The sequence below is a fragment of the Choloepus didactylus genome, chromosome 1, assembly GCF_015220235.1.
Source record: "Choloepus didactylus isolate mChoDid1 chromosome 1, mChoDid1.pri, whole genome shotgun sequence".
Taxonomy (NCBI): domain Eukaryota; kingdom Metazoa; phylum Chordata; class Mammalia; order Pilosa; family Megalonychidae; genus Choloepus; species Choloepus didactylus.
The window spans coordinates 215,280,427-215,306,405 of record NC_051307.1 but is presented as its reverse complement, the minus strand read 5'-3'; the positions used below and the strand labels follow the sequence as shown (position 1 = coordinate 215,306,405).

Here is a 25,979-nt window from a genome sequence, read left to right as displayed (position 1 = left end):
GCTGCTTCCTTACTTACAGATGGGTGGCAAAAATATTATGGACCAAAACACCTGAGTGGACCAAGATCCTATACCTCCGAAAAGTCAGAGGACAAGAAAGTATAGGATCATGCTTTTCTAATACAGTGATGAAGGAAACACAAATATTTTTCCTCCATGAAAAGACATTACTTTCCTGTAACTACTCAGAAGCCTCCTGAATCCAGCAGAAATAACATGGTACCTAGCTAGCATGCCCTGTGAGGATGAAGGGTATAATTATATCCTGTTACCCACGGTAACACACGAGGAGCTCCTGAAGGATTTCTGCAACCAAAGAAAAATAATCATCTTTAAGTTCTTTTACTCTATTCTTGGCCGCAGGAATAAAAACACACTTACCCAGTAAGGTTTCTTCTCCAGCTTTTTATTAACACATATTATTTACTAAGTTTAAAGCACATTCTAGCATTTTGTCAGTTCTGTATCAGAATACATGCAAGGACTTGACCTTATATACCATGTTTCCCTACGGTGGCCAAGTGCTGCACAATTAAGAAACTGGCCAGGTTAGCCTTGGGTCTTCGCTCACCAGCCTATCTCCTTTTCAAACCTCAGCCATCAGCCTAAAGGACCCAGAGTTCAATCCCCTCAATGCAATTCACAAGATGTACATAAATGGCTATCCATGTAGATTACAAGCACCAAGTTTTTAGAAAAGAAAATCACCACCTTTAACATCAGAAGCCCGGGGCCAACACTTTCAAACCTATGTGACGCTGGCAAGTTTGTTAACTTAGTAAAACTTCTATTTGCACACCTGTGAAATACAAGGTATCACAGCTGCCTTGCACAGTTTTAGGATAAAGTCCAGATAAAGCATGTGCAGCCCTTAGCATAGGGCCCACCATGCTCATAAACAGTGCCTTATGGCCTAATGTGTAACATTCTTAAAATACCTGTAGGGGTAGAAGAATTTTTCAGGACACCACGGTAGGTAAGTGAGCCCGGCCTCCTCACCCCACCACAATCTCCAGCCCTCACCTCCTTAACAGCTGGGGAGGCTGATGTTCTTCCTAAAGCTCAGGGCTTTTGGTAGAAAATACTAACCAAGAGTTCAACTCCCAGCCCAGGAGTGTAACTCCCAGAATCCCTCAGCCACACCCAACTAAAGGGACAGGGCAGGGGGCTGTCACTGGCTGCAGATGTAGGTGATGAGAGCACTCCCAAAAAAGGGGGTGGCCCTGAGAACTTGGCAAGGGAAACAAACTGTGTGTGGACAGAATGGTCAGGAGAACAAGTCTCCTTTAAGAGTCACTCTCAAATCTGGTTGTGCTGAAGAGTATGACAAAGGCCACAAAGAACTCCGTTTCTCCCTTTTCCCACGTGAACCTGCACACCTGGGCCTGCTGCCCCTCCCCTGGGTTTCCAAGGCAGGATCAGATAAGGCCCAAGGGCCCATCAACACTTCTTCAACAGCCTCACCTGAAGACTTCCACATCCTTGTTTATCCCTCATAAAAGAACTTACAACTGGAAACCCTGATTCTTATTACCCACACTAAACAAAAGGTATGTGTCTAACCTGCCAAACATTCCCTGGGAAGGAAACATTCCCATCATGAACCTGAAAAACAGTTAAACAGGGATGGATGGGGCTTTCCCAGCTGTCCTGCGTCCCCCTCCCCACAAGCATCAGCCACCACTGCCCAAGTTCCTGGCCTGCAGGTGTGCATTGACATAACAGGTCCCGATGCCAGATGCCAGAAGCCCTTCAGGGTGGACCTACGGGCTTTTTGGTGAAAGTATGTTTTGTATGTCTCTGACCCCAATTGGAAGAGTCACCCATTTTAACACTCTGTTGGAGAGGAACCAACAGCCCTAAGAGGGGGTCTGGAGGTCGCTACACTGCAAACATGCAGAGCCCACCAGCCAAGTCCATCTGACCAAACCCGCAGCCCAGTTAACACCTGGGCCACGCACTGGTAATAACCTGGAGTCCACAGCTAGACTCTAGTACAAGTTTAGCTATTAACTGTAAGTGGAACTTGGGCCTCAGTAAAAGGAAGTTCCCAGGAAAGCAAATACAAGGGCCTGGGATGCTTCTTGAGGGAGGATTCTAAAGCCTCCTCCACCAGTGGGAGAGAATGAGTGCGCCACGGAGGAGAACTTTTGTCAGGAAGCCTCTGCTGGGCACTTGGAATCTCTGAAGCTCTCCAAGCTCCCTTCTGCCTTTCAAATTCTGTACAATGTTGAACATGAGCTGCATTGGAATGTTCCAGAATGCTATGCTGTCCCTGGATTTCCTCAGCAGCACAGGCTAGCCATTTAAGCATGCCGGTCTGTTTGCAACCTTCTACAGACCCCACAAAGCACCACCAAGAGGAGCCAGAAGAGGGCGAAATCAAAGCCATATACTCTCCTAAGTGCCCATGCAAAAGTCGGTAAAATAACAAAATGGCCACTATTTTCAAGTGCTTACTCTTTGCCAGACCTGTACTAAATGTCTTAAACAGCTTACCTCATTGAAATCTCAAACCATCCTACAGAGCAGAGACTGTCAGCCCATCTCACAGATCAGCAAACACAAGGCTGAATGACCCAAAACTCACTATCCTGATACCTGGACTTCAGTGCTTTCCAAGTGACAGGGTGGACTTTAATTTTTTTTTTTTTCCTCCAGAAAGGCATCCCTCTCTCCATCAACGAAAGCATCTCCCTTGACCCTATGTTTTGAAGGAAGGGGGAGATAATTATTGTCACTCAGGGGACTGCAACTGTGAAATGCTCTTTTTAGAAGATGAAATAAGGTCAGAAAAGAATACTCTAGACCAGCACTAGCCAATAAAAATACAAAGCGAGATACATGTAATTTTAAATTTTCTAGTAGTCACATGAAAAGATAAAAAGAAACAGGTTAAATTAGTTTCAATAATATAGCCTTAGTCCAATATATCTAAAATATTATCATTCAATGGGTAATCAATATGAAAAGATTAATGAGATAGTTTACATACTTTTTTTCATATAAATCTTCAAAATCTAGTGTGTATTTTATATCTAAAATGCATCTCAGTTCGGATAAGCCACATTTCAAATTTTCAAGAGCCACAAGTGGTGAGTGGCTACCACAGTGGACAGTGCTGTCCTATAGACATTTCATAGTAAGCAAGTTAAAGCTCAACATCAGAAGGGACCTTTGGGAGGAAAAAATTCATGCCCAGGAACCAAATATGGGATTACTGGATGTCATCCAAGCCCTTGGGATATTACCAAACACAAAAAACTTAACCTGATAGCAACTTCACAAAAAATTCCTTTCACCTTTCATTCACATGCTCCAATTTCCTTAGCAAAAAATAAAACTGATCAGAGGCCACTCAAACTCTGAGAAACAAGCCACCCTACAGGTAATATTGAATGTGTTCAGAGTAAACACAAGATATTTTGCCAAGTATAAACAACGGGGAGAAAAGATCCATTAAATCAGTCACAGTTTTAAAAACTGCTGTCACTATGCCCATACTTCATTCACACTTACTTAAATTGCTAAGAATTCAGAAAGGTGTCACTTTGAAATACAAACAGTACTCCAAGAGCCATAATCTGATGCAAAACCTCTGGGCTTTGAAGAAAGGAAAAATAAGCAACTAATTTGAGATCCCTAAATATCTACTTGTGGATCTCACCAATTAAAATATGATGTAACCACCATCAAAAGACTGGATAAATCTTTTCCCTGAATATTGAGTTTGAGTCTAATATGAGCCCAAATCAATTCCACAGATCAGGAAACCTTTGCACCTGGCACCTGCTCTTGAAACTTGCTCCTTCAAGTCAATTTAAAAATGGTTCTATGGTTCAAAAATTGCCTTTGCAGCAGCAAACCTATCCACAAAGATACAAAAGTGGATATGCTTCTCCTTGTTGTGCTATTTTCAAAGGCTGGCTCTCCAGCGTCCGTAGAAGAGGTCTTCTCTCCCAGGCCAACTCTTGCAAAGGATTCCAAGGCCTAGTTCAGCCTTTAGCAGAAAAGAGCTTTGTGATCAATTAGCAACTTGTGCCATGGCTATGGGAATGGGGAATGTTGGTTCAGATGCTAATTTCCCTCCAAACTCTGGAGAGAAAAACTGAATAGCATGGGAATACAGAGGCAGGAAGAAGATGGACACATGTGCTTGCAGACTTTCACTGGATGTCTCATCCATATGCACCCAAACTACATTAATGCAGAGATATACAGCAAGGCATCAACTTCCTACCACACAGATAATTTCAGTAATGAGAATGCTAGGAGTAGCTATAAACCTGTTCCTTCAAGCTGGGGACTGCCAGGACAAGTGAAAATCTAATAGCCATCTTCGGTAAATCCCTGTCAATAGAAAACATTTCTGAATAACAATGCGCACCTTACATTCATCCAGCACCTCTGCAGCTAGCTCACACGGGGACATGAAGGCGGGCACCTGGGAAGATGAGGTCAAATTCTGATTCTACCACTTAATTGCAGTGGGATCACCACTCTCCCTGAGCTCCATTTTGCCCACTTTTTCACAGGGTTCCATGGCATTAATTGAGAGCCTATTTATAATACGAGCATTTTGATTCATAAATCTTGAGTAATAGTTATTAAAAACAGGAACATTATGTTAGACCCCAAGCAACCAATGCTTTCCGAGGGCTTTGCACACCCAATGTCATTTAATCCTCATAAGAATTCTGAGAGGTGGAAACTCTCATAATTCCCATTTTACACATGAGGAAACCAGTAAAGGTAAGAATTGGCCTAAGAAAGAAAGGGCAGAGCTGGGATTCAAACTTACATCCACAGGATACAAAAGACCTGCATTTGCCACTTGCTTCTTTTGTCAGAATCCACCTATCAAGTCTCATTCCCTAAAAACTGTTTAAAAGTCCATAGCACCAAACAACCCAATTACAAAGTGGGCAAAAGACATGAACACACATTTTTCCAAGGAAGAAATACAAATGGCTAAAAAGCACATGAGAAGATGTTCATCTTCACTAGCTATTAGGGAGATGCAAATCAAAACCACAATGAGATATTATCTCATGCCTATAAGAATGGCCGTCATTAAACAAACAGGAAACCACAAATGCTGGAGAGGATGTGGAGAAATTGGAACTCTCATTCATTGCTTGTGGGAATGTATAATGGTGCAGCCATTGCAGAAGACAGTTGGGCAGTTCCTCAGAAAACTCAACATCAAGTTGCCCTACTATCCGGCAATTCCACTACTCGATATATATCCAGAAGACCTGAAAGCAGTGACACGAACAGACATTTGCACATCAATGTTCATAATGGCAAGATTCACAATTGCCAAAATAAGGAAACAATCCAAGTGTCCATCAAAAGATGAGTGGATAAACAAAATGTGTTATATACATACGATGAAATATTATACAGCGTTAAGAAGGAATGAGGTCCTGGAGCATAAGACAACATGGATGAACCTTAAGGACATGATGCTGAGTGAAATAAGCCAGACACAAAAGGACAGGTATTGTATGATTCCACTAGTAAGAACCCTCTAGAAAAAGTAAACTCAGAGTCTTAAAATATAAAATATAGGGGACCTACAGATAGAGAGAAGCTAGAGAAAGGGGAGTGGTTACCTAATAGATACACACTTGTTAAGTAGGTGGAACTCAAATGTTGGGAAAGGATAGAAGTCATGGCAATTCGTTAGTGGGAATATAAGCAATAGTGCCATACTGAAGGCAAAAATGACTGAAAGGGATTGTTTAAAGTCATGTATCTCGCTGATTAGCACTGCAAATATAAAGAAGTTCATACATGAACTACTTCAGGGATATGACACTGGTACAAAGAATTATTAATAGAGTGGTATGTGGGAAAAACTACTTGTTACATGCTGCAGACTATATTTAACAGGAATACCTTACTAGTACCACACCAATGCTAGGGATAAATGAATAGGGTGGGATAAGAGTTATGAGGTGTTGTGGGTTTTCACTTTGACACAGGGGAGTCTGTTAGTTTTCTCTTTGGAGCAACGAAAATTGTCCAAAATCGAGAGTGATGATGACTGTACAACTAAGTGAGGACACTGTGGGACGTTAATTGTTTATTTTGGATAGAATATATGCTATGTGAATATATCTCAACAAAATCTGCAGATTCAAAATAAATATATACATAAATAAACAAAGACTTAAGTGCTAGACAAAACGTGTAGAGACAGGTGTACCTACTCAGTGTTGGTTGGGTGGTAGAATGGTGCATTCCCTCCAGAAGGTAACGTAGCAGATCCACAGGAGACTAAACATAGGGTCGCCACATGATTAGGCAAGCCCGTTACTAAGGATATACTCAGAAGAACTGAAGGCTGGGTCTCGAATAGATATTTGTGCACTGACGTTTACAGTGGGATTACTCACATTAGTCAACGGATGGAGGTGCCAAAGGGTGAACTGTAGTATATACAGACGATGGAATATTGTGCGGCTACAGAAAGGAATGAACTTGTGAGACATGCAACGGGGTGAATGAACCGTGAGGACAACATGTTGAACAAAACAGGACAGAAACAAAAGGCAAATATTGGATGGTTTCATTTAGAATATACTTGTAAGAAAGTTAGGGCCTAGATTGTAAGCTCTTACAGCAGTCACATTTATTCCTGACCTAAGTTTTATTTCTAAATTTTGAGATGCTGTGCTCTATGTGTATAATCTGGAATTTCCCTTGAACTTTGAGTACCTGTGTGACACCTAAGACAGTGTTAAGAGTTCTGCAGCTCAGAAAGTCAGCCATACACCAACTGTTAAAGAAGCCAAAAAGAGATCAGACTTCAATTAGAGATAGGAACAAAACTGACCTGGTTGGGACTTATCGAAATAAATCAGAACACGGGTAAAGGATGATATTGTCTGTATTTTAAAAATTCACCTTCAGTGTGAGACCAAAGGAAGAGATGTTTACTATGTCCAAAATTTAGATTTTCTGTAGCACACAATCTTACTTAACTGCTGTGGTCAGTTTATTTAAACAACCTAAAAACACAGAGTCTAGAACAGGGAATAAGATCTTATAATTCTGTATAGCTTAATATAATACCCTGATACATTCCAGAGTACAATGGGTACATAATAAAAATCATCTGTAAAGTCCCTTGAGGAACTAGAGAAAAAATAAAGAACTTTTAAACTTCCTCACCTGGGAAATTTCTGATACTTTCTCAAGCATTAGGGACTCCCAACTGAATAAGCCAAGCTCTCGATCTTGAAACTTGCCCTTAGGAAACTTATTTCTGTAATGGGGAAGCTAAGCCTACCTATAGTTATGCCTAAGAGTCACTTTCAGAGAATCTCTTTTGTTGCTCAGATGTGACCTCTCTCTAAGCCCAAACCTGCAAATAAACTCATTCCTCTCCCCCCTTCATGGGACATGACTTCCAGAGGTAAAAGTCTCCCTGGCAACATGGGACATGACTCCGAGGGATGAGCGTAGCCCTGACATCATGGGAATGAGAAAGCCTTCCTGACCAAAAGGGGGAAAAGAAAGGTAACAAATTAAGGTTTCCATGGCTGAGAGAGATTTCAAATACAGTCGAGAGACTGTTACAGAGGTTACTCTTATGCAAGTTTAAGCTGGATATTGCAAATTGCCAGGATATGTCATGCCTCAACCAACATGTATTCCTGAAAACAGTAAAGACTACCAGGACTATATTTGAGACTCAATAGAAGTTTCACTCTCTAAGTTTATTTTTCAGAAACTTAAAACCTCCAATTTGTTCCTATGCCAGATAAGCCCTGAAATCTAGAGGTACCAGTCTCTCCAAGAATATCAACCAGTTGCATTCCCTTACACCATAATGTCGACACACCTTTGCAACATGAAGAAGCTAGAATGGTCATTGCCCAAATATTCCTGAAGACTGAGAAAATGATCACATGTGAGGGAGGAGGTGTAACAGAATAGACAGGATTTAACAAATAATTATGAGTAATGAATCATGATGTCTGTTCTAGTTTGCTAATGCTGCAGAATGCAAAACACCAGAGATGGATAGGCTTTTATAAAACGGGGGTTTATTTTGCTACACAATTACAGTCTTAAGGCCACAAAGCGTCCAAAGTAACACATCAGCAATCGGGTACCTTCACCGGAGGATGGCCAATGGCATCCGGAAAACCTCTGCTAGCTAGGAGGGCAGCCGGTGTCCACTCCAAAGCTCTGGCCTCAAAATGGCCTTCTCCCAGGACATTCCTCTCCAGCAAGCTTGCTCCTCCTCAAAAGATCACTCACAGCTGCACTAAGTTACCTCTCTCTGAGTCAGCTCATTTATATGGCTCCACTGAAGAAGGCCCACCCCAAATGGGCGGGGCCACGCCTCCATGGGAACATCTCATCAAAATCATCACCCACAGCTGGGTGGGGCACACTCCAAGCAAATCTAACCAGCACCAAAACGTCTGCCCACAAGGCTACAAAGATAATGGCATTTGGGGGACACAATACATTCAAACCGGCACAATGTAGATATTTCTTTTTAGTCTCTAGTGTATAAGAACAGCTAGAAGGAAAATAACTGAAATTGTGGAACTGTAACCCATACCATACTTTGAAATTTGCTCTATAACCATTTGTTAAATTTTACTTAGGAAGTTATCACTTTTCTGCATATGTGTTATATCTCACAATAAACAATGTTAAAAAAAAAAAAAAAAAGTCCATAGCAGAGATTAACTAAGAGTTATTTTCACAATCCCCTTTGATTATCTGGTCAGAGTGTTGACACTTTTCCCTCCATGTGAAGTGATGAAGTGAGGGAGAAACCTCAAGATCAGACACCTCTTTCCCATCAGTTAAGATGCTTCAACAGTATTAGTCATGGTTCTCTAGGGAAACAGAATCAACGAGAAATATGTATAAATATAAGATTTATAAAAGTATCTCATGCAAGGTGGGTATGCAAGAGTCCAAATTCTGTAGGGCAGGCAGCAAACTGGCAACTCCAAGGAAGATGTTCGATGAACTCCTCAGGAAACGAACTGGCAACTTCCACGAACTCCTCAGGAAATGCTTCTCTGGTCAGCCGAAGAAGTGAAGGTCCTCTATCTGTATCGCTTAAAAAATCTTCAACTGATTGGATTAAATCCAGCTGACCGCATTCTCTCATTGTGGGAGACACGCCCTTTGTTGACGTCATCAGTCACAGCTGCAGCCAATTGACTGATGATTTAACAAACCAGCCTGTTGGTTTATTAACCAGCCACAAACCTCCTCGCAGCAACTGTTAGGCCAGTGCTTGCTTGACCAGACAGCTGGGTACCATCACCTGGCCAAGTTGACACATGAACCTAACCATCACAAACAGCAACTGAGAAATTTTGCTTTTTAGAAAGCACATCCCAAAAAAAATGTTTAAAAGAAACTCTAATAAAAGAGCCACCCACCCTCTATTACAGCAAATAATTTCAGCAACTTTTGCCCAAATCGACCAATTGAGAAAATGAAGGGATGGAGGCCTAAAACTATTTAAGTCTTTTCTACACCCTCCATTCATGACCTTTGTACACATGTACGCAAGAGAAAATGACTAGGTTTTAGATGAGAAAACAACTGGTTGGAAGAGGAATAAAATAGGGGAGGCACTGACTAGCAATGTGTTCCAGAAAACTTAGCTTCTGCCTAAGCACATTTGGAATCATGATGCACCAGCCACCATCTATCTAATCAAAAGGATGAGACAAGGTGGTCAGTCAATACCTGTCAAGCAAGCAAAAATGGTCGGTTCAGGCAAGTCTTTCTCTTAGACCAAACTGGCAACCCAGAGCTTTAACTAGGCAATGGATACACTCCCCAATCAACATTCATCTTCACATCCTGTGGTCAGCACAAGCAACTTCTGCTGCCCTCTACATAGCTCAGGTCACTCTTTCTAGAACAGCCAAAGCAGAAATAAAGAGTAACCTTAAAGCCAACACTTCTGAGGCAATGTCCCCCAGATTCACAGAATATTTCCCAAGTTATTCCACACACACAAAAAAAAGGGAACAAAAAAATTACAACTGCCACCATCAAAACATACCCCTGGTGTCCGATAAAACATTTGCCTTCTAATTAGAACATATCTTGTTTTCAGCAATAGATATGTTGGTGGCCAACAAAAGAAGGTACAAATTTAGCTTTCCCATTTTTAAAATGGACACTGAACACAATGACAGTATATATGCTTGCAATTCTCTTAAGGAACATGTTAATCTTGGATATCATATCCCTTAAGAGAATGTAATATACAAATGTGAGATTCTGGAAACTACCGTAAAATGTCCTGTAAAAATAGAAAGCATTATCTATTCATTCTGGCAGACCTCAAATACAGCTAAATACAACCTACCTAAGTGTTCTGATATATTGCATTCCTCATTCCCAATATGCAAGAACACAGTCAAATTAGGTTCTGAATCGTATGTGGGGAATTCATATAAATGGAATGCATATTATTATGACCATTTAAAGGACACATGCTAGAATTAGGATGAAGGCATCAGGCCCCTCAAATCTTCCATCTGTCCACGCTGGCCAAATCTACTCAAACCAAAGTTCAGATTTTCATATGCTATTGTTGGGAAAATTAAGACGTAATATTTCCATCATTTATTAGAAATCCACACATGGGTCTAATGTACAAATATTGTGTGGAAAAATTAATATCCTTGGCAAGGGACCCACTAATATGACATCTCCCAACATTAATGTACTCAGATCTACTGCTGGTCACTGCATTTCTCCCTTCCTCCCCCTTCCCACCCTTCCACCCCCCCCCCACACCCCCCACTCTCCCACCCCCACTCCAAATCATCCCCTCCTTAGGTAGTTTGGTAACAAGAAAGTTAACCAAGGGAACAAGTTCTGAGATCAAACGAGATTTTTTTCAAATTCAAGATTTTTTTCAGACAAAACTTTTTTTTATTGAACAAACCGACAACTGAGGTCATCAATGGAAACTAACACATTACTGGGTAATATCCAAGCAGCAGGCCATTTGCTCAGCCAAAAAGTGTTCGCAGCCAGAAGTCCAGCTTCACCTTCACAGGCCAGATAGTAATCAAGTCATGTCATCAGCCAAAGATACATGGGTGAGAGTGTACATACCCGGGCACACACAACCTAATCCAGATAATACACAGCCCAAACAAGCAAAAAGAAAAAGGAAAAAAAAAAAAAATGTGTCCCTCAGGTAGAAATCACCTATACGCTGCAACAGACACCTCCAGGGACCCTGCTGGGTGTTGTAAATAACCACTGAGAGCCAGGTGTGTGCCCCATCTCAAGGGACAGCCACTACTTAACTCCAACTTTATTGCTGTCACCAAGAAGGAACACAGACTCTAGGTTGCCATACCTTCCAATTTTTCAAGACCAGCCCAAATTTTTGTGGGAAGCCTCCACAAGGGCAGGAGTTCCATCTGTTTTTGGTGCCTGGCACACTGCAGGTACTTGGAAAATATTTGTGGATGGCATGAATGTGAAATTCCCTGATTTTTAATTCAATTTTTTCTTTTAAACACAGTATGGTCAAACAGAACATCTGCCAGCCAGATGCCCCCTGTAGAGATCCAGATGACCCTCTCCTTTCTCCATTTCTCTTTTCTGGATTCAAAAGAAGAAATAAAATTTAATGTTTAAAAAAACAAAAAGTAGCTTACAGAGGTTCCATTAAAAAGACCCACTCACCATCTTGTTTGCTACTCCCTGGGAATAATCTGTTGCAAGGTTAGCATGATAATCGAAGGGTTCTTAGCACCTTAGGAAGCAAACTCTCAGAGGAAAAAGTTAACAAGAAGTGCACCTCACAAATCACAATATAATATGTGCCAGGCATTTCATTTACAAATTGCAATAAGGCTACACAACCCTTCCAAACTGACCAGGATGGAATCAACAATCTCTAAAATTCCAAATTTTAGAAACTATTTTATAAGGGTGAGGACAACAACCCCAAAGAAATCAATTGTCTTACCCATGATCCCAAAGCTGACTTGGCTGGTTCCTATGGCTAGTTCTAAACTCCAGAGGGAAATTTTGGAACCCAGACCATTTCACCAAGTACAACTCTCTCAGACCTTTTCCAGAAGTCAAGTGATTCAGAGCCAGCAGCCCACACTTAAATGATACATAAGATAATGATACCACATTGTTATAATGTAACTATATTTGAGGTCCCAAATAAAAGTTTTCAAATTACAAACCAAATCAATTTAGATCATTTTGAAAAGGAGTAGAGTCAAAAAAAACTCACCACCACCAAACTCAGACTCTCTCCATAGTTATTATCAGCTTATTCAGAAGCTAAAGTAATTTGCTAAAAGGTCATCTCGTCAATGTAACCAAAAAAATCCTATGCTAATTGCATTACTTCCTTATTTAATTATCTCAAATACACAAATACACCTTTATTTCACCCAGTGTTTAACGGTACTTGCTTATATGGGAAAAGTAGGAGGGTGAAGTACACAAGGCTAGGTCTGCCTTTTAATTGGCCCTCCTGTGCAATTAGAAAAAACAGCTTCTAAATTGTCTTCAAACAGCAACTAGTGTGAAATTCAAAATAATCTTGAGAAATGAGACATTACAGCCACCAGCACTTGCCCCCTTGGCGACTTTGTAAAGTGACAACCTCCTACGCCTTCAGTTTCCTCATCCTGAAGTGGGAATAACCATGGCTCCTATTTAAAGGGAGAATTAAAGGCATATAAAACTTGGATCACAGCAAGGGCTTGGTAAGTGTGAGCTCTTATAACTACTCTTCCCATTTTAAAGATAAAAAAACCAAGGCCCATTTACCCAAGGTGATATTGCTGCAATAGAACAAGAATTTCAACCTGAGCCTCCAGGGTCCTGGTGTGGTTCCTAAGTAAGAGATGTGTATATCTGAGACTTCACGATCCCCTATGCCACCCAACCCCACTTCCACCAAGAGGTTAGATGGGGCCAAACTGGACGAGGGTGGGCCCTAATCCAATGCCTAGTGTCCTTTTAAGAAGGTGGAAAGTTGGACACACCGAGATCACCATGTGATGATGGAGACAGAGACTGAAGTGCTGCAGCTGCAAACCAAGGAATGCCAAGGATTGCTGCCAAACACCAAAAGCTAGGAGGGAGCAAGCAAAGATTCTCCCTCCCAGATTTCAGAGGGAGCACGGGTCCACTGACACCTCAATTGCAAACTTCTATCTTCTAGAAGTGTGAGACAATAACTTTCTACTGTTGGAAGCCATCCAGTTTGCGGTCCTTTGTTTCCGCGGCCCTAGGAAACTAGGACACTGGGTGACTTGCCCAAGGCAGCTCAGCTACCAAGTGACAGAGCCAGGCTATGGCTGACTCTTAGCCCCCAGACTCGCCGGATGGAAACACTTCAAGAAAAGTTGTTTGTTTTTAATCAACAGAACTCATTTATAAATAACCATTGCTTTGAAAATGAATCCTTTTGTCAATTCTTGACTATCTCCACTCCTGAAAAGTCAATGACATTTTCTTAATAGTCTGGACTGTGCTTTTATACTTTGTAAATCTGTCTATGACCGTCACCTATCCAAATGATTCCACATTGATCAGTGTCTCTGATTTAAGTTCACTGCACAAGTTCTGAGGTGTGAAAACTCAAATACCTCTTGGATTCATATATAATAAGTGGCCTGAATCCCTCAAAAGCATATCCTGAAATATCAATCAACAACCTGCTTCATTCTCATTAGAAAATAGTATCACAAAACCAAAAATAAGATCAGTTCTATTTTCTTACATGGAAGTGTTATATCCATGAACCATGCTTTCATTTCTTCTTTTAGTTGTTAGACTTCAACAGCCAACTGTGTCACTTTGCTACAGCCCAAATATAGCTAAGTCAAGACGTTTAAAATCATGTTTTGTTGTTTGGCCAGAAAACCATTGTGGTGATTTCAGTTTGCAAAAAAAAACTGATTACAGGGCATGAGCTGTGTACAGCATTGTGGTTCTTGTACATTCTCCATGGCTGAAGCCGTGAAGCTATAGAGACAGGTGTCACACAAGTTCAAAATGAAAGCAAACACCCAAACACTACTGTTTGCTTCCCATTAATGGCATCAAATTACAGCCCAGAAATGACAGGAACAGAGCAGATTTGCTCCCCTGGGTCACCAAGCAGTCCACAAGGCCTGGGAAGAATAAGCAGCATCTCAGGGTCCAGGACTAAGTAACTGTCTCTGCAAGGGATGATCCCACATAGGGATCAAGTGAGAGTCACATGGCCCTTTTGAAGCCTGCAGACAGCATTTTCCCATTTTAAGCCACGAAAGGAGAGACCTCCTTTGCAATGTGGGCTAGGAGGTATCTCAGACTTCACTGAGGCTCTTTCATTTCTTTAAACCTCAAAATGTAACCAGTCTAATTTTACATGGGGTATCCTTATTCCTCCTTGCCCCCCAATAGCAATGCCAGCTATAAACCATCATATAAATTCTTAAAATATTTTGTTTGCACACACAGTTGTCCTTTTCACTTGGTGTTACCTCTTCTCACATACTCCTATCCAAATCTCTTTAATGCACAAAATGGTTAATTTATTGAGCACTTACTATTTGCCTTGCACAGTGCTAAGTCCTTTACAGGCATTTTCATTCAAGCCTCACAGAGACCCTAGGAGAGTCAGCATACTAGCAATACCCTATTTCAAGGAGGGGAAAAAAACAGCAACTAAAACAAACAAAACAACAACAATGACAAAAAAAAAAAAAAAAGGTCCAAGGCAGCACAGCTAGTAAATGGTAAAGGCCAGCTGGCTCCAGGTCATATTTTTCTGTACTTCACTATATTTTACACAACTTTCCATGGCTACCTGGTTTAGAAAGAAAATAAAAAATAATAAGCATTTAACCAAGTTCCAGGCTCCTTGCTACATGCTGACAGCGTAATACAGTGATTTCCATAAACTGGTTAACAGATATCAAAGCTCTCACTTAACTCGAATGTTATCTACTCCCTCTCTACCTCAAGCATTACAATAACACCAGCAAGTTTAGGGGGGGTGGGGGTGGGGCAGAAAAACCAGGTACCTTTCGCACCTGGTCAGTGAACTGTCATTCTACCATCTAACTCTAAACACACTTTTAAAAATATTTTTTTGGAATAATCATAGTTTCAAGGGCTGCAGTCACAAAAACCTTGTTCCTGCATTAGCCTGGCAAGCCACCTCATGTAAGTTACATGTTTTGTCAAAACACCCAACATTTTGCTACAAATGATATCAGGTGAAAAAGTATCCAATTATAGAAGTCCTTACAGGAGGTGCCAATCTCACATGGAGTCCTCTAGCTACTTAAAACAATTTTGTAAAGTCATCACTTATAAATCACATAATCCTTCTCAAAGTATGAGTAAAATTCTAATTTATCAGCTATACATTTCAATCATCATAGACTTCTCTGAAAGCCAAAATCACCTACAGTAAGATTTTTCTTTTTAAAAAGACATTAACAACTCTGTGGTCTTGTAAATTTGAGACAAAGAGAAATTGCAGGAAAAATGGTGGGGGAAGTAAATATGGATTTTTTAAACACTTACCTTTTTTGTTTACAAAGCCATATAAACACAGTACCAATTTTTTTTTAAATCACAGGAAAGTCATCACAGACAACTCTTTTACAGAGGTGAGCATTTGATTTTCTCAGTGCACAGAACCTTGACACAGTCCTGGGTTCAGTTCTTTTCAAGCAAGATGGTCACTCACACTTCCCACCAGACAGGGAAACCGCTGACAAATATTTACTGAGGACTTCATGTGTGCCCAGGCAACCTCATTCTGGGACAAATTCAATGGCTGCTGCCAAATTCCACAAAGCTCTCACAGCCTGTTGGGGGCAGGCTCTTCTCAGAAGAACATTTCTCACTACTGGCTTTACCAAGGATCAAGCTCAGATGCAGAACTAAAATAAAAGTGGGACAGGGCTCACTTCCTTGGCTTCCTTTATATTATTAGCTACACATGCCTTTTATCCTCCACAGATACAGCCACAGTTTCACCACCTGTTATCTGATAGTGGTCAACCTGTAACCAAAGAGTACCAAGGGCTTTTGGGGAGCATCAAGCCCTTTTGAGATAACTTCAGATGCCCTGAATTTCTGCCATAAGCTTTGCATTAGGAAAATGACCAATGAAAGGTGCACCCCAGGATTAAAGCGTTAATAATAATTTCTTTTTTTAAATCATGCAATTCAGAAAGCACGACCTTATAATCTTCATCCTGCTTAAAAATGACTTCCTATTGTCTCACATGCTCTAAGTAAAATGCTGAATGGAAATCTAGATTTTTACAAAACTATTTTCACCTTAAGAGTTAAAGAAAACAACCCACTAGCAATGCTTAGTTTACTTTCTTCATCTGGGTAAAACTAATGTAAGTGCCCAGACTGCCCTTTGGTCAAGAAGTTTCCAGGAAAACTGTAAAGGAGAGTGTAGGGAGGAGGTGGGGAGGAGGTGCCTTAAAGCAACTGCTCTAAGACACTTTAAGGGTTCTTTCATGAATGGAAAGAAAGTTTATCCTCAATTGGTAGACCAGGAGAACTGATTACACTGTTTTAACTTGGGAGTTTTTCACAAGAAAACTGAAAGATAAATCTAAAAGGGTTTTTTGTTTTGTTTTGCAACATCAAATCATCAGCACTCCCTGAACAGCTTCATGTAAACAACATAACTTCAGTGAAAACAGGTCCATAACTAAGAGGAGATGCTCTAATCTTTACTACTGGATAGTCCTCCTTCTCAGTTCAGACAATCTAGTCCTAAAACCTTTCTGCCTCTAGCAACTGCAACATCCAAAAGGTTCTGAGATGCCCATTCGTGTTAATGTTCTAAATTCATCAACCCTCTAATGTGAACACTGTTTAGAAGGAAAAAAATACATTATTCCATAATTGTGTCAAAAGGACTTTGTTAAAAGCCCCAGCTCAGACACTGGATAGATTCATTTTCAAACAAGACACTTGATAGAGAACAACTGGATGATTTCTCACCCATTCTTAAGAGTAAAACTGTCCACTTCACCAATACTATTTTTGCTTTTTTTCTAAGGCAGCAGTAAAGGGCTCCCATCAGGACTAAAGCATCCCCATGCAAATACATAAAGAAAGCCAGCTGGGGGGTGGGGAGGGGGGGAAATCACAGGTATCAATCATGGATCATCCAATTCTGACACATCCAACATGCACAGCAGAGCTTATCCATCTGAAGTGGTTCCAATGCCTGCTTCCTAGATGTAATTACTGTACAAAACATATCAGAACCAAAGAGAAGTGTTTCACTCTGAGGGCGGAAAGAGAGAAGAAATCAATTAAAAAAAAAAAAAGTTTGGGCTCAATAGCTAGAGAATGTAAAATAGATAAAATATTAACCCTCGCAGTGACATTTTTAATTCTCTCATAAGCACTTAAATTCCCAATGACTACAGACATATACCAAATATTTAGACAAAAAAATGTCTGGAATTTGCTTTAAAACAGTAAGACATGAGGGAGGCTGGGAGGTTAATGATGAAAGAACATGAGCTGACCATTGTAAAGGCTGGGTGGTGCGTATATAGGGCCCATTATGTTTTTCTATATTTGTAAGTTTTTCCATAATAGAATTTTTAAAAAGATGTAGAAGAACCTAATATGCCTAATGTTTGATAACACTTCTGCTTTGCACTTGAAAAATCTCATTTGAAACACCAACCCTGACACATATCCCCACACCTGCCACACCACTGTTGAAAGACTCAAAGCCACAGTTTCAGATTCCAAAGAAAGACTCATACCAAGGCCGTGTTTCCAAACCCTCCCCAAATGACAGCTACCCTACATCCTGAAAAGGAATTTTGAAGTGAAATGCAACTTAAAACAGTTGGTAGAATTCTGAGAGAAAACAAATAAAATAACTATGTAACACAAAATTTGGGCTATGATGTCACAAGGAGGACCCCGATTCAAAAACCAGAAGCATTTTTATCCCTCGTGACAAACAGATACACGCTTCCTACGCTACCGCAGTCAAGAAAGGGTGTCCCAAAGGGAATTCCGGCCCGCACCCAGGGAAGACCTGAACAGGAGCAGAGTCCAGGTCACCTCCCAGGGCCGGGGCACCTCCGCAGAGGGCGCGCCCCACTGCCGCTCCCTCAGCGGCACCCCCCGGGTATGGAGGTGGCCGAACCGCGACAGGAAACCGACGAGTGGCTCTGGGGCGCCCCCTGAGGTCCAGCGCCGCCGCGGCACCCTTGGAAAAATGGAAAGCCGTCTTCTCCCAGGGTTCTGACATTTTAACTTTGCCTGGCTCCGAAGGCTGCTGCACCCTCTAGAGCTGCACTTCCCCAAACCCAGCCCCCTTCTTGTCCGCGCCTCACTCCTTCCCCCTTGCTTTTCTGACTCCTGAGGCTCCTGGTCCAGGGAAAGAGCTATTTACCTCGCAGCGTGGGCACGAAAGAAAATGAGGAAGACGAAAACTGTCAAAGCCCCATGAAGGCGGCATCACTGGCAGTCCTATTTTGGATTTCAGCCTTCCTCAGACAGCGAGGAAAAAAAGGCTGGCCAACTAACTGCAACCCTGAGCATAAAGAGAAGGCCTCTTATTTCACAAGCCTGCCCTGGGCTGCCTCCCACTGCCCCCATTAAAGAGTGGTCATTACAAAAGCTCAAACCCTATGGGTACCTGATCCTCGGGGGAGATGATTAATACAAATGAGTAGTAGTAGTCTTTACGGGAAAGAGAACTGTTGTTTATCATGAAGCGCTACCCATTCCGCCCCCAACCCCGTAGTGGCAGGACCTACAGGGGCAAATCCCAGACCTCCAGATGAGTGTGGACGCCTCAGGTCCTCGGTCCGCCTCTGGGCTGGGTTCCTGGGATGGGGCAGGAGCTCGGTGAGGATCTGGGTGTGCGGGGAAGAGAATGTTGGAAGTGCAAAGGAAACGGGGGTGCCAAAGAAAAGGTGCTGCGAAGGGTTGCCCTTCCCTCTCTGCGCCTCGGGGCCATCACAAGCCCACAAAGGTGACACCGCTGCCAGTTCCCCCGGAGCGGGTTCCCTGACACCGCAAGGGTGCCCTGCTCCAGGGTGCACGAAGGAACTGGGGCACCCGCTGCACCAAAGCCAGGCGCTCAGACCGCGGGGAGGCAAGCGGCGGTGCCCAAGGAGAGCAGAAACATCGAAAGCACGTTCCTCTTTTTCTTGGCTCAGATACTCCCCACCTCTGGGCATCCAGGAGCTGGTGGATGAGAAGACAAAAACGAGGGGTTCTCTGTCCTAAAGGGGGTGAGAGATGAAAAGCAACTTCCATTCCTTTCCCCGGTTAGAGCAAAGGACATGGCTTCCACCCCTTCCTCCCCCAGGGAGGGAGCCGAATTGCTTCCAGGGAGCTCCAGGCTGCAGCCCCCGGGGCCTGCAAGAAGGCAGGAGGAGGCCGGCCCCTGCTCTCCCCGAGAGGACAGAGTAAGGGGATTTGCCCGCGCAAGGCCAGAAGCAGAGGGTCGACGAGTTGCACATGGTTACGTGTGGTGATAAATTATCATCATCAATGGCCAATATTGTTCCTGTTTCAACCTGGACAGAAATGAGTGGGTCTGGGTCTGTCAGCAGTGAACTGCCTGCAAAAAGGCAAAGATGAAGGTAGGCAAAGCGCATGAGACAGGAAAAATCCGCCCAAGCGTAAGCAACAGCCCTGCGGCCGACCCGCCCCCAGTACCCCGACCCTGGCAGCCAGGGTGTGCAGAAGTCGTGGGGGGTTGGGGGCGCGGCTCAGGGAGCCACAAATCTCCCTAAATCGCCTGCTCCCTCCTCTCCCCACCGAGCCCTGGCGCCCAGACCCCCACGCCCAAGGAGGCTGTCTCGCGCCGGCACCGAAGCGCAGCCTACCCCAGCCCCGAACGAGGGGCGACCCCTGGCCCCAAGATCAGAATGCAGACTGTTCCCCCCTAACCCAACCCTTCCGCGACCAGCCTGTTTCCATCCCCCAAACACTACCCTCTCCAAAGGTTGACGAGCAGCAAAGCAAGTCTCCCCGTCCTTAGCTCCTTCAATCCCTAACAGAGCGAGGGGCGCACCCCGTCCCTCCCCCCCCAACCCACAGTGGTATCCTCCCCGCTGCCCCAGCCTCCCAAACCACCCCACGACTCTAACCCTCCGGATCGCCAACGGATCAACAGAGCGAGTCCCCTTTTCTCCCGGCTTCAGGACCTCCAGCCCCTCCCTCCATAAAATACCAGAGCGGGAGCAGATCCCGCGGTCCCGGACCTCTCCCTGGTCGGCCCCTACCTCCAACCCTCCCCGACAACCAGACTCCCCCGAACGCCGCCAGGAGCTAACGGAGCAGATCCCTCTCTCCTCCCCGGACGCTCTCCCCACCCCCTCCACCGTCTCAGGGGTCCCCGGAACGGGAGCCCTACATCAGCACCCTGATAACAACTCCACATCTCCCGCGCGCCGGCCGGGGCCGCGTCCCCTCGGCGGCCGGCACTCACCCGGGAAGCACACGACATAATGGAGCACGGAACTGGTGATTTTCAGGAACAAAATCCACCAACACGGTTCCAGTAACCTCCGCATGTCCAAAAACGCACATCGAAATGAGGAAGGCAGGGGGGTAAACTTGTTGAATAAGTTCTTGCCTCCGTGCGAGCCTCCGCTAAGCCCGGGCGCTTCCCCTGCACGCCCGCTCCGCGGGCCCCCCACGCTCCGCAGCTGGAGTCCCCCTAGAATCCGGGAAGCCCCCGAGCGCTCCCCGCAAACCCTCAAAAAGTGACCGAAAACGTGAAGCCTCGCTGGGAACGATCCTCTCGGCAGAGAAGGGCTTCTTTCTGTTCAAAAAAAAGCGAGCCGGGCGGCCAGGGCGAGGAGTCTCCGGGCGGCGGCGATGCCCCGGGCTCGGGGCAGGCAAGGACCGTAGGCGGCGTCGACGGTAAGCAGCCGAGGATCCCCAACTTGAGTCGGCAGCGCAGCGCAGACCGAGAGCCGGCGGGCGACGGAGGGGCTGAGAGCGGCGCAGCGACTCCGCGCTTCAGGCAGGCAGCTCCTTCCAGGGCCCCGGGAAGGAAGAAGGCATGTTTGCAAGCGGAGAAGGGAGGGGAGAGGCGGGAGGAGCACGAAGCCCCCAAAAATAGAAACGGCCGGAGGAAAACACAAAGGATCTCAGAGGGGTGCTGGGGCGAGGGCGCCTTCAGTCCATGCTCCTGAAAGTTGTGGCTCGGGCGCAGGCTGGGGAGGAACGCGGAGCGCGGGACTGGAAACTGGCCATGCCTCCATACAGGAAGTAACATGTGAGCATGGATCCTGGCAGAGACTTTAAAGCCGGCGTGCAAGCGAACGAGGGAACGCGCAGGGGGCGCGCAGCGGCGGGGGCGCGCAAGCAGGAGGCGAGCGACAGCGGCGGGAACGCGCAGGCCCGGGCAGCCGGCGGCGGGCCCGCGCGGTCGGTGATCTTAAAGCAGCCGCGCTTGGCTCCTGCCTCCAAGAAGTCCCATCGCCCAGTGCCACTCGCGCGCGGCCCCTGGGGCCGCGGGCTCTGTTGGGGCCGGTTTGCAGGCAGCTCTGGTCCGGGCTCGGAGAGAGAGAGAAGAGTGGCTGCCTTCTGGGGGTCGACGTGACTTTACCAGATTCCTTTTCTGCGAGCCCTTAAAGACGCGGCGCGCTGCGCGGGGGGTTGGCGACGGCTCCCCGCGGTGCGCGTAGCTCACGGATCTGGGACTTAGGGGCCCAGAGGAAAGGCACTGGCCCTGGTCTGGCAAGTAGGGAGGGCGGCCAGCTACCTTTTTAGGGCGAGGGGGGTTCCTATTCTGTTTCACCGTCCTGCCATCACCGCAGCGGGGCGCGCCCACAGCCCAGTGCGTTCTCCCGCCTGAAAACAAAGCCGAGCGGCGTTTGCACTTGGGTTGCGTTGTGATTTTTTTTTTTTTTTTTTTTTTTTTTTTTGCTTTTCGGGCTTCCATTGGCCGAGTGCTCGGTTGAGGAGAGGGGGAGGGGAGGGAAATCGATCACAGGTTTGCAAAATCTAGCCCTTCGGAGCCCTCCACCCAGTTTCCCGGCTCCACGATGTATCGGAGACGGAGTTTTCCCAACTCGGAGCTCCTCCAAAGAAGGGAAGGTTCCCGCAGCCTGGCCAGGCCGCGGGGAGGACGCAGGAAGTGTGCTGCTCACCCCTCTTCCCACCCACCCCTGCGGGGTAAAAGCACTGCCGCGAGGCTGGAATGATTTCCTGGCAGCTACCCGGGGAGTCTTTTTAGCAATCGGGGAGAGGCATCCGGGGGAAATGGGAGAACTGGGCTTATCTGTAATGAGTTTTGTCCCTTGGCTCTCGGTAAGAAGATCTTTATCGCTTAGACTTCTAAGCGCCCTATTTTTTCCTCTTACGCTAGTGCTAACAGTGGGGGAGGCGGGCTTTTGATTGAACGTGTAATTGAGCCAAAGTAATTAGCCATTTGTAATTTTTGCCTAATTTTTCTGCCTCTGTTTATAAGCTATCTTGACATGTTTTTAACTTGCCCCTGCTGTTTCATCCCTCCAAGCAGGGTCCCCCACCCACCCAAACATCCCAACCGGATGCTAGATTTTCAAATAATGTACAGATGTTCAGAGATCCTCCCGCAAGATGTGATTAGGAAAGCAGTTTCACACCCACACTTCCAAAAGAAAAACCTTTGAAAAGTTACATTTGGAATTACAAACTAATAAAAGCCAAGAAGTTCCCGGGGAGGGCCCGAGCTCTACCTTTAGCAGAACGGGGGTGAACACCCTCCCCCGGGGTGTAGAATGAAAGTTTGCTTTGGAATTGGGTCCTTCCTGGTTTTGTTGGATTCGTGAATCCCGCATGAAGATCCGCGAGGGTTAGTCTTCTAGGGAGTGTTGTATTTAGGTGATGTCCGTTCGTTGGGAGGTTTTCAGAGATTTAGAATGACCCTAGTGTGCCTGGCTATCTTATTTGAGTCTTAAAATGGTTAAAATGGGAATATCTGCAGAATTTGAATCCAGACACCTGGGTGGGCATCCCCAGGTGAGTTTCCTCCTCTATTAAATGATCATAAGAAGCACTGCCTTGTGGAATGCTTGCTACCCACCAGAGACTGTGGTGAATTTCTGTAAACTTTTTGCTCATTCATCAGATTTATTGCGTGCCTACTGTGTGGAGGGCATATTGGGAATACAAGCGTGAAAAAGACTGGCAAATGCCCTGGACTTTGTAGTGGTTACCTTTCAAAATACATGCTCCGTTCTGACATGGGGCCCATACTACAATTCTGCCAGGAGCAAGAATTACTTTCCTCCGTTTTATAAGCAAGGAAACAGGCTCATAGTAGAGTGATGGAGTCCCCCAGCTAGTGAATAACAGCTGGGATTCTGAAACCCAGCCTATCTCCCTCACCTGCATGGAAAGGCAATGAAATGATAATTTCAGAAAGCACTTTGAAAATAAGGGTGAGAAAAAACTTTGGAAGTGGGGCAAACCTCATAGGGATTTGGGGAGTGAATCACCACTATTCCAGTGGTGGAGGAGGCCTCATGCTAAAAATTAACATCAAATTAGGTCAGGACTGGTGAATGCCCTGGGGTCTCAGGCCAAACGGTGCCCCAACTGCACCTGGAAGCACCTACCCACAGCCCAGACTCAACCAAATTCCCATAGAAAATAAAGTCTTACGGGCATACCATACTGGCGGCCTTTTCGTGGATTCTACAAGCAGTTGATCAACTGGTACACAGCAGACACTGTACTAAGTGTTGGTGGCACAAAATGACCTGAAAGAGGCCCTGCTGTGCTCCCCACCTGATGATGTAAACCCCCCTCCCCATACTGTGTGGGTTGCACAATACAGTGAGCCCTCACCAGAGTTGGTGTGAAGGGTTTTGGGGGTGCCAAAGGAGGGAGGGGCTACTCTGATGGGAAGGCAAGAAGGCAACAAAGAGAAGGTGCTATTATTAGTAACAAATTAACACAAAGTTAGCATCTTTAAACCACTCATGATTATCTCATATTGTATAGGTCAGAAGACCGTGTATAGTGTACGTGTAGCTGAGTCCTCTGCTCAGAGGCTCAGGAGGCTGGAATCACAGTGTCGGCCAGGCATTCTCATCTGGAGCTCAGGGTCCTCTTCCAAGCTCATTCAGGTTTTTGACAAAATTCAGTTCCCTGTGGTTGTAGGTCTGAGAGCCCGTTTTCTTGCTGGCTCTCAGCCAGAGGACACCCTCAGTCCTAACCTCAACATAGAGCTTGCTTTTTAAAAGCCAGCAGAAGAATCTCCCTACAGGCTGCTACAACAATCTTATATAACCTAATCAAGGGAATGGCTATCCCAGCACATTCACAGGTCACACTCACTCATGAAAAAGGATTTACACCAGGGGCCAGGAATCTTGGGGGGCATCTTAGAATTCTGCCTACCACACAGTGCTGGTGACCTCTTTTGAGTATAGATTGGTAATTAAAGGCAATAGCTCTGAAGCCCGTCTAGTTGGATTCTGATGCTATTTATAGCTACATGACCTTGGACAACTTAACCACTCTGTACCTCAATTTCCTCATTTGTAAAGCAGGAATAATAACTGCACTTACTCCGGAATTGAGAGGACTAAAAGGAATTAATATATGTAAAGTAGAGCAATGCCTGCACCTAATAAGCACTTAATAAAGTAAGCTATTACTTTTATCTGCTCAAAATCCTTATGCAATAGGGAAGTAGACATCTGTAATTTTCTACCTGCTCAGCATCCATTTGTTTTCTTCTGGTAAGGGTATTCCTGTTTTCCTTTATGCTACTCTCCCAAGAGGATCTTGGTGCACCGGACCCCTCTTCTCCTATCCCACCCTCTGCCTCCTCACTGGCTCAGCCTAGACATGTGTCCCAGCCATTTGGAGCTGGCCTGATTGGTTAGGGATGGGCACATGTTTCCAATTGGTCCTACAATAGTCAGTCGTAGGACTTCCATCTGGGTTTGCCAAGCTGCATGAACATAAGCCTTGAGCTGTAGGGAGGGTCCTACATAGGAAGAGCCTGCCTGAGGGTAAATTTGACACACTGGAAAATAGAGTAGCGAGATGGAGGCCAAATGATCATTTGAATCCCTGAATTCATTCATATCTGAAGCCAGAGCAAACCCTGAGCGTTCCAGTTACTTGAGCTAATAAATTCCATTTTTTTTCCTTACTCCTCTTTGAGTTCGGTTTCTATTACTTGAAACTAAAAAAGACCTAGCAAAACACATTTATTCTGGAAAAATGTAATGAAGGAAAAAACTCTTAAGTCCTCTAATAACAGTAATATTTGTCATAACATAAAGCCCTGTATTTATTGTTTAGAGAATGAACAAATAGTGGCGCTAGTGAAATACACTGTTTAAAAAGCAGGATTAAATAATACTAGCAAACATGACTATAAGGCTCTTTGGGTTACAAGCAGCAGAAGCCCAAAATGAACCAAATGGAGTTAAAAGATAAAAAATCAATAAATTCCTTTTATTTTTATTATGTCAATGCTGGGAAGTTCAAGGTTTCAGGTAAGACTGGGGCTTAAATGATGACTTCACATTCCTTCTTACCCTCTCATGGCTCTGCTTTCCTTTGCTATGGCTTCCTTCTCTGTCTCCTGGAGACTCCTCTTCTCAAAAGAAGATCTTTCCCAAAATGAATCCCATATTGATTCCCAAAAATATATTCTGATTGACCTTGCTTGCTTGGGTCATGTACCCCTGCCTAGACCAGGACTTGGATCCAGAACTTGACCAATCTGAGTCATTTGTTAGAAATATATTCCTTTCAGCTTATCAAACAGGAAATACTGAGATGCCAAGGATTTCTCATAGAAAATCAAGTTATTTTAGAAAATCAAGTTGTTTTCGGAAGAATTATCTAAAAAGTGCCATTTTGTATTGTACTTACCACTAACCACCAAAAAGGTGGGCTTATTTGAAATAGAACAAATCCAAAGAGGCGTATGACAAGTTATCATT

The 25,979-nt window shown here is 44.5% G+C and overlaps 1 protein-coding gene across 4 annotated transcripts in view; it reads right to left on the bottom strand.

The window, feature by feature from the left end:
* Positions 1-20,837, bottom strand: part of PTPRG (protein tyrosine phosphatase receptor type G) — a 686,843-nt gene extending 666,006 nt beyond the window's left edge. For 3 of the 4 annotated variants that reach the window (XM_037799505.1, XM_037799497.1, XM_037799510.1), the window contains exon 1: positions 20,504-20,700. In XM_037799505.1, coding sequence (XP_037655433.1) covers positions 20,504-20,588 — 85 coding nt within the window. In that variant the 5' untranslated portion in view covers positions 20,589-20,700. Of the gene's footprint in view, positions 1-20,503 lie in introns of all 4 variants that reach the window. The other variant, XM_037799495.1, reaches the window with a different exon arrangement.
* Between the last annotated feature and the right edge of the window lie 5,142 nt (positions 20,838-25,979).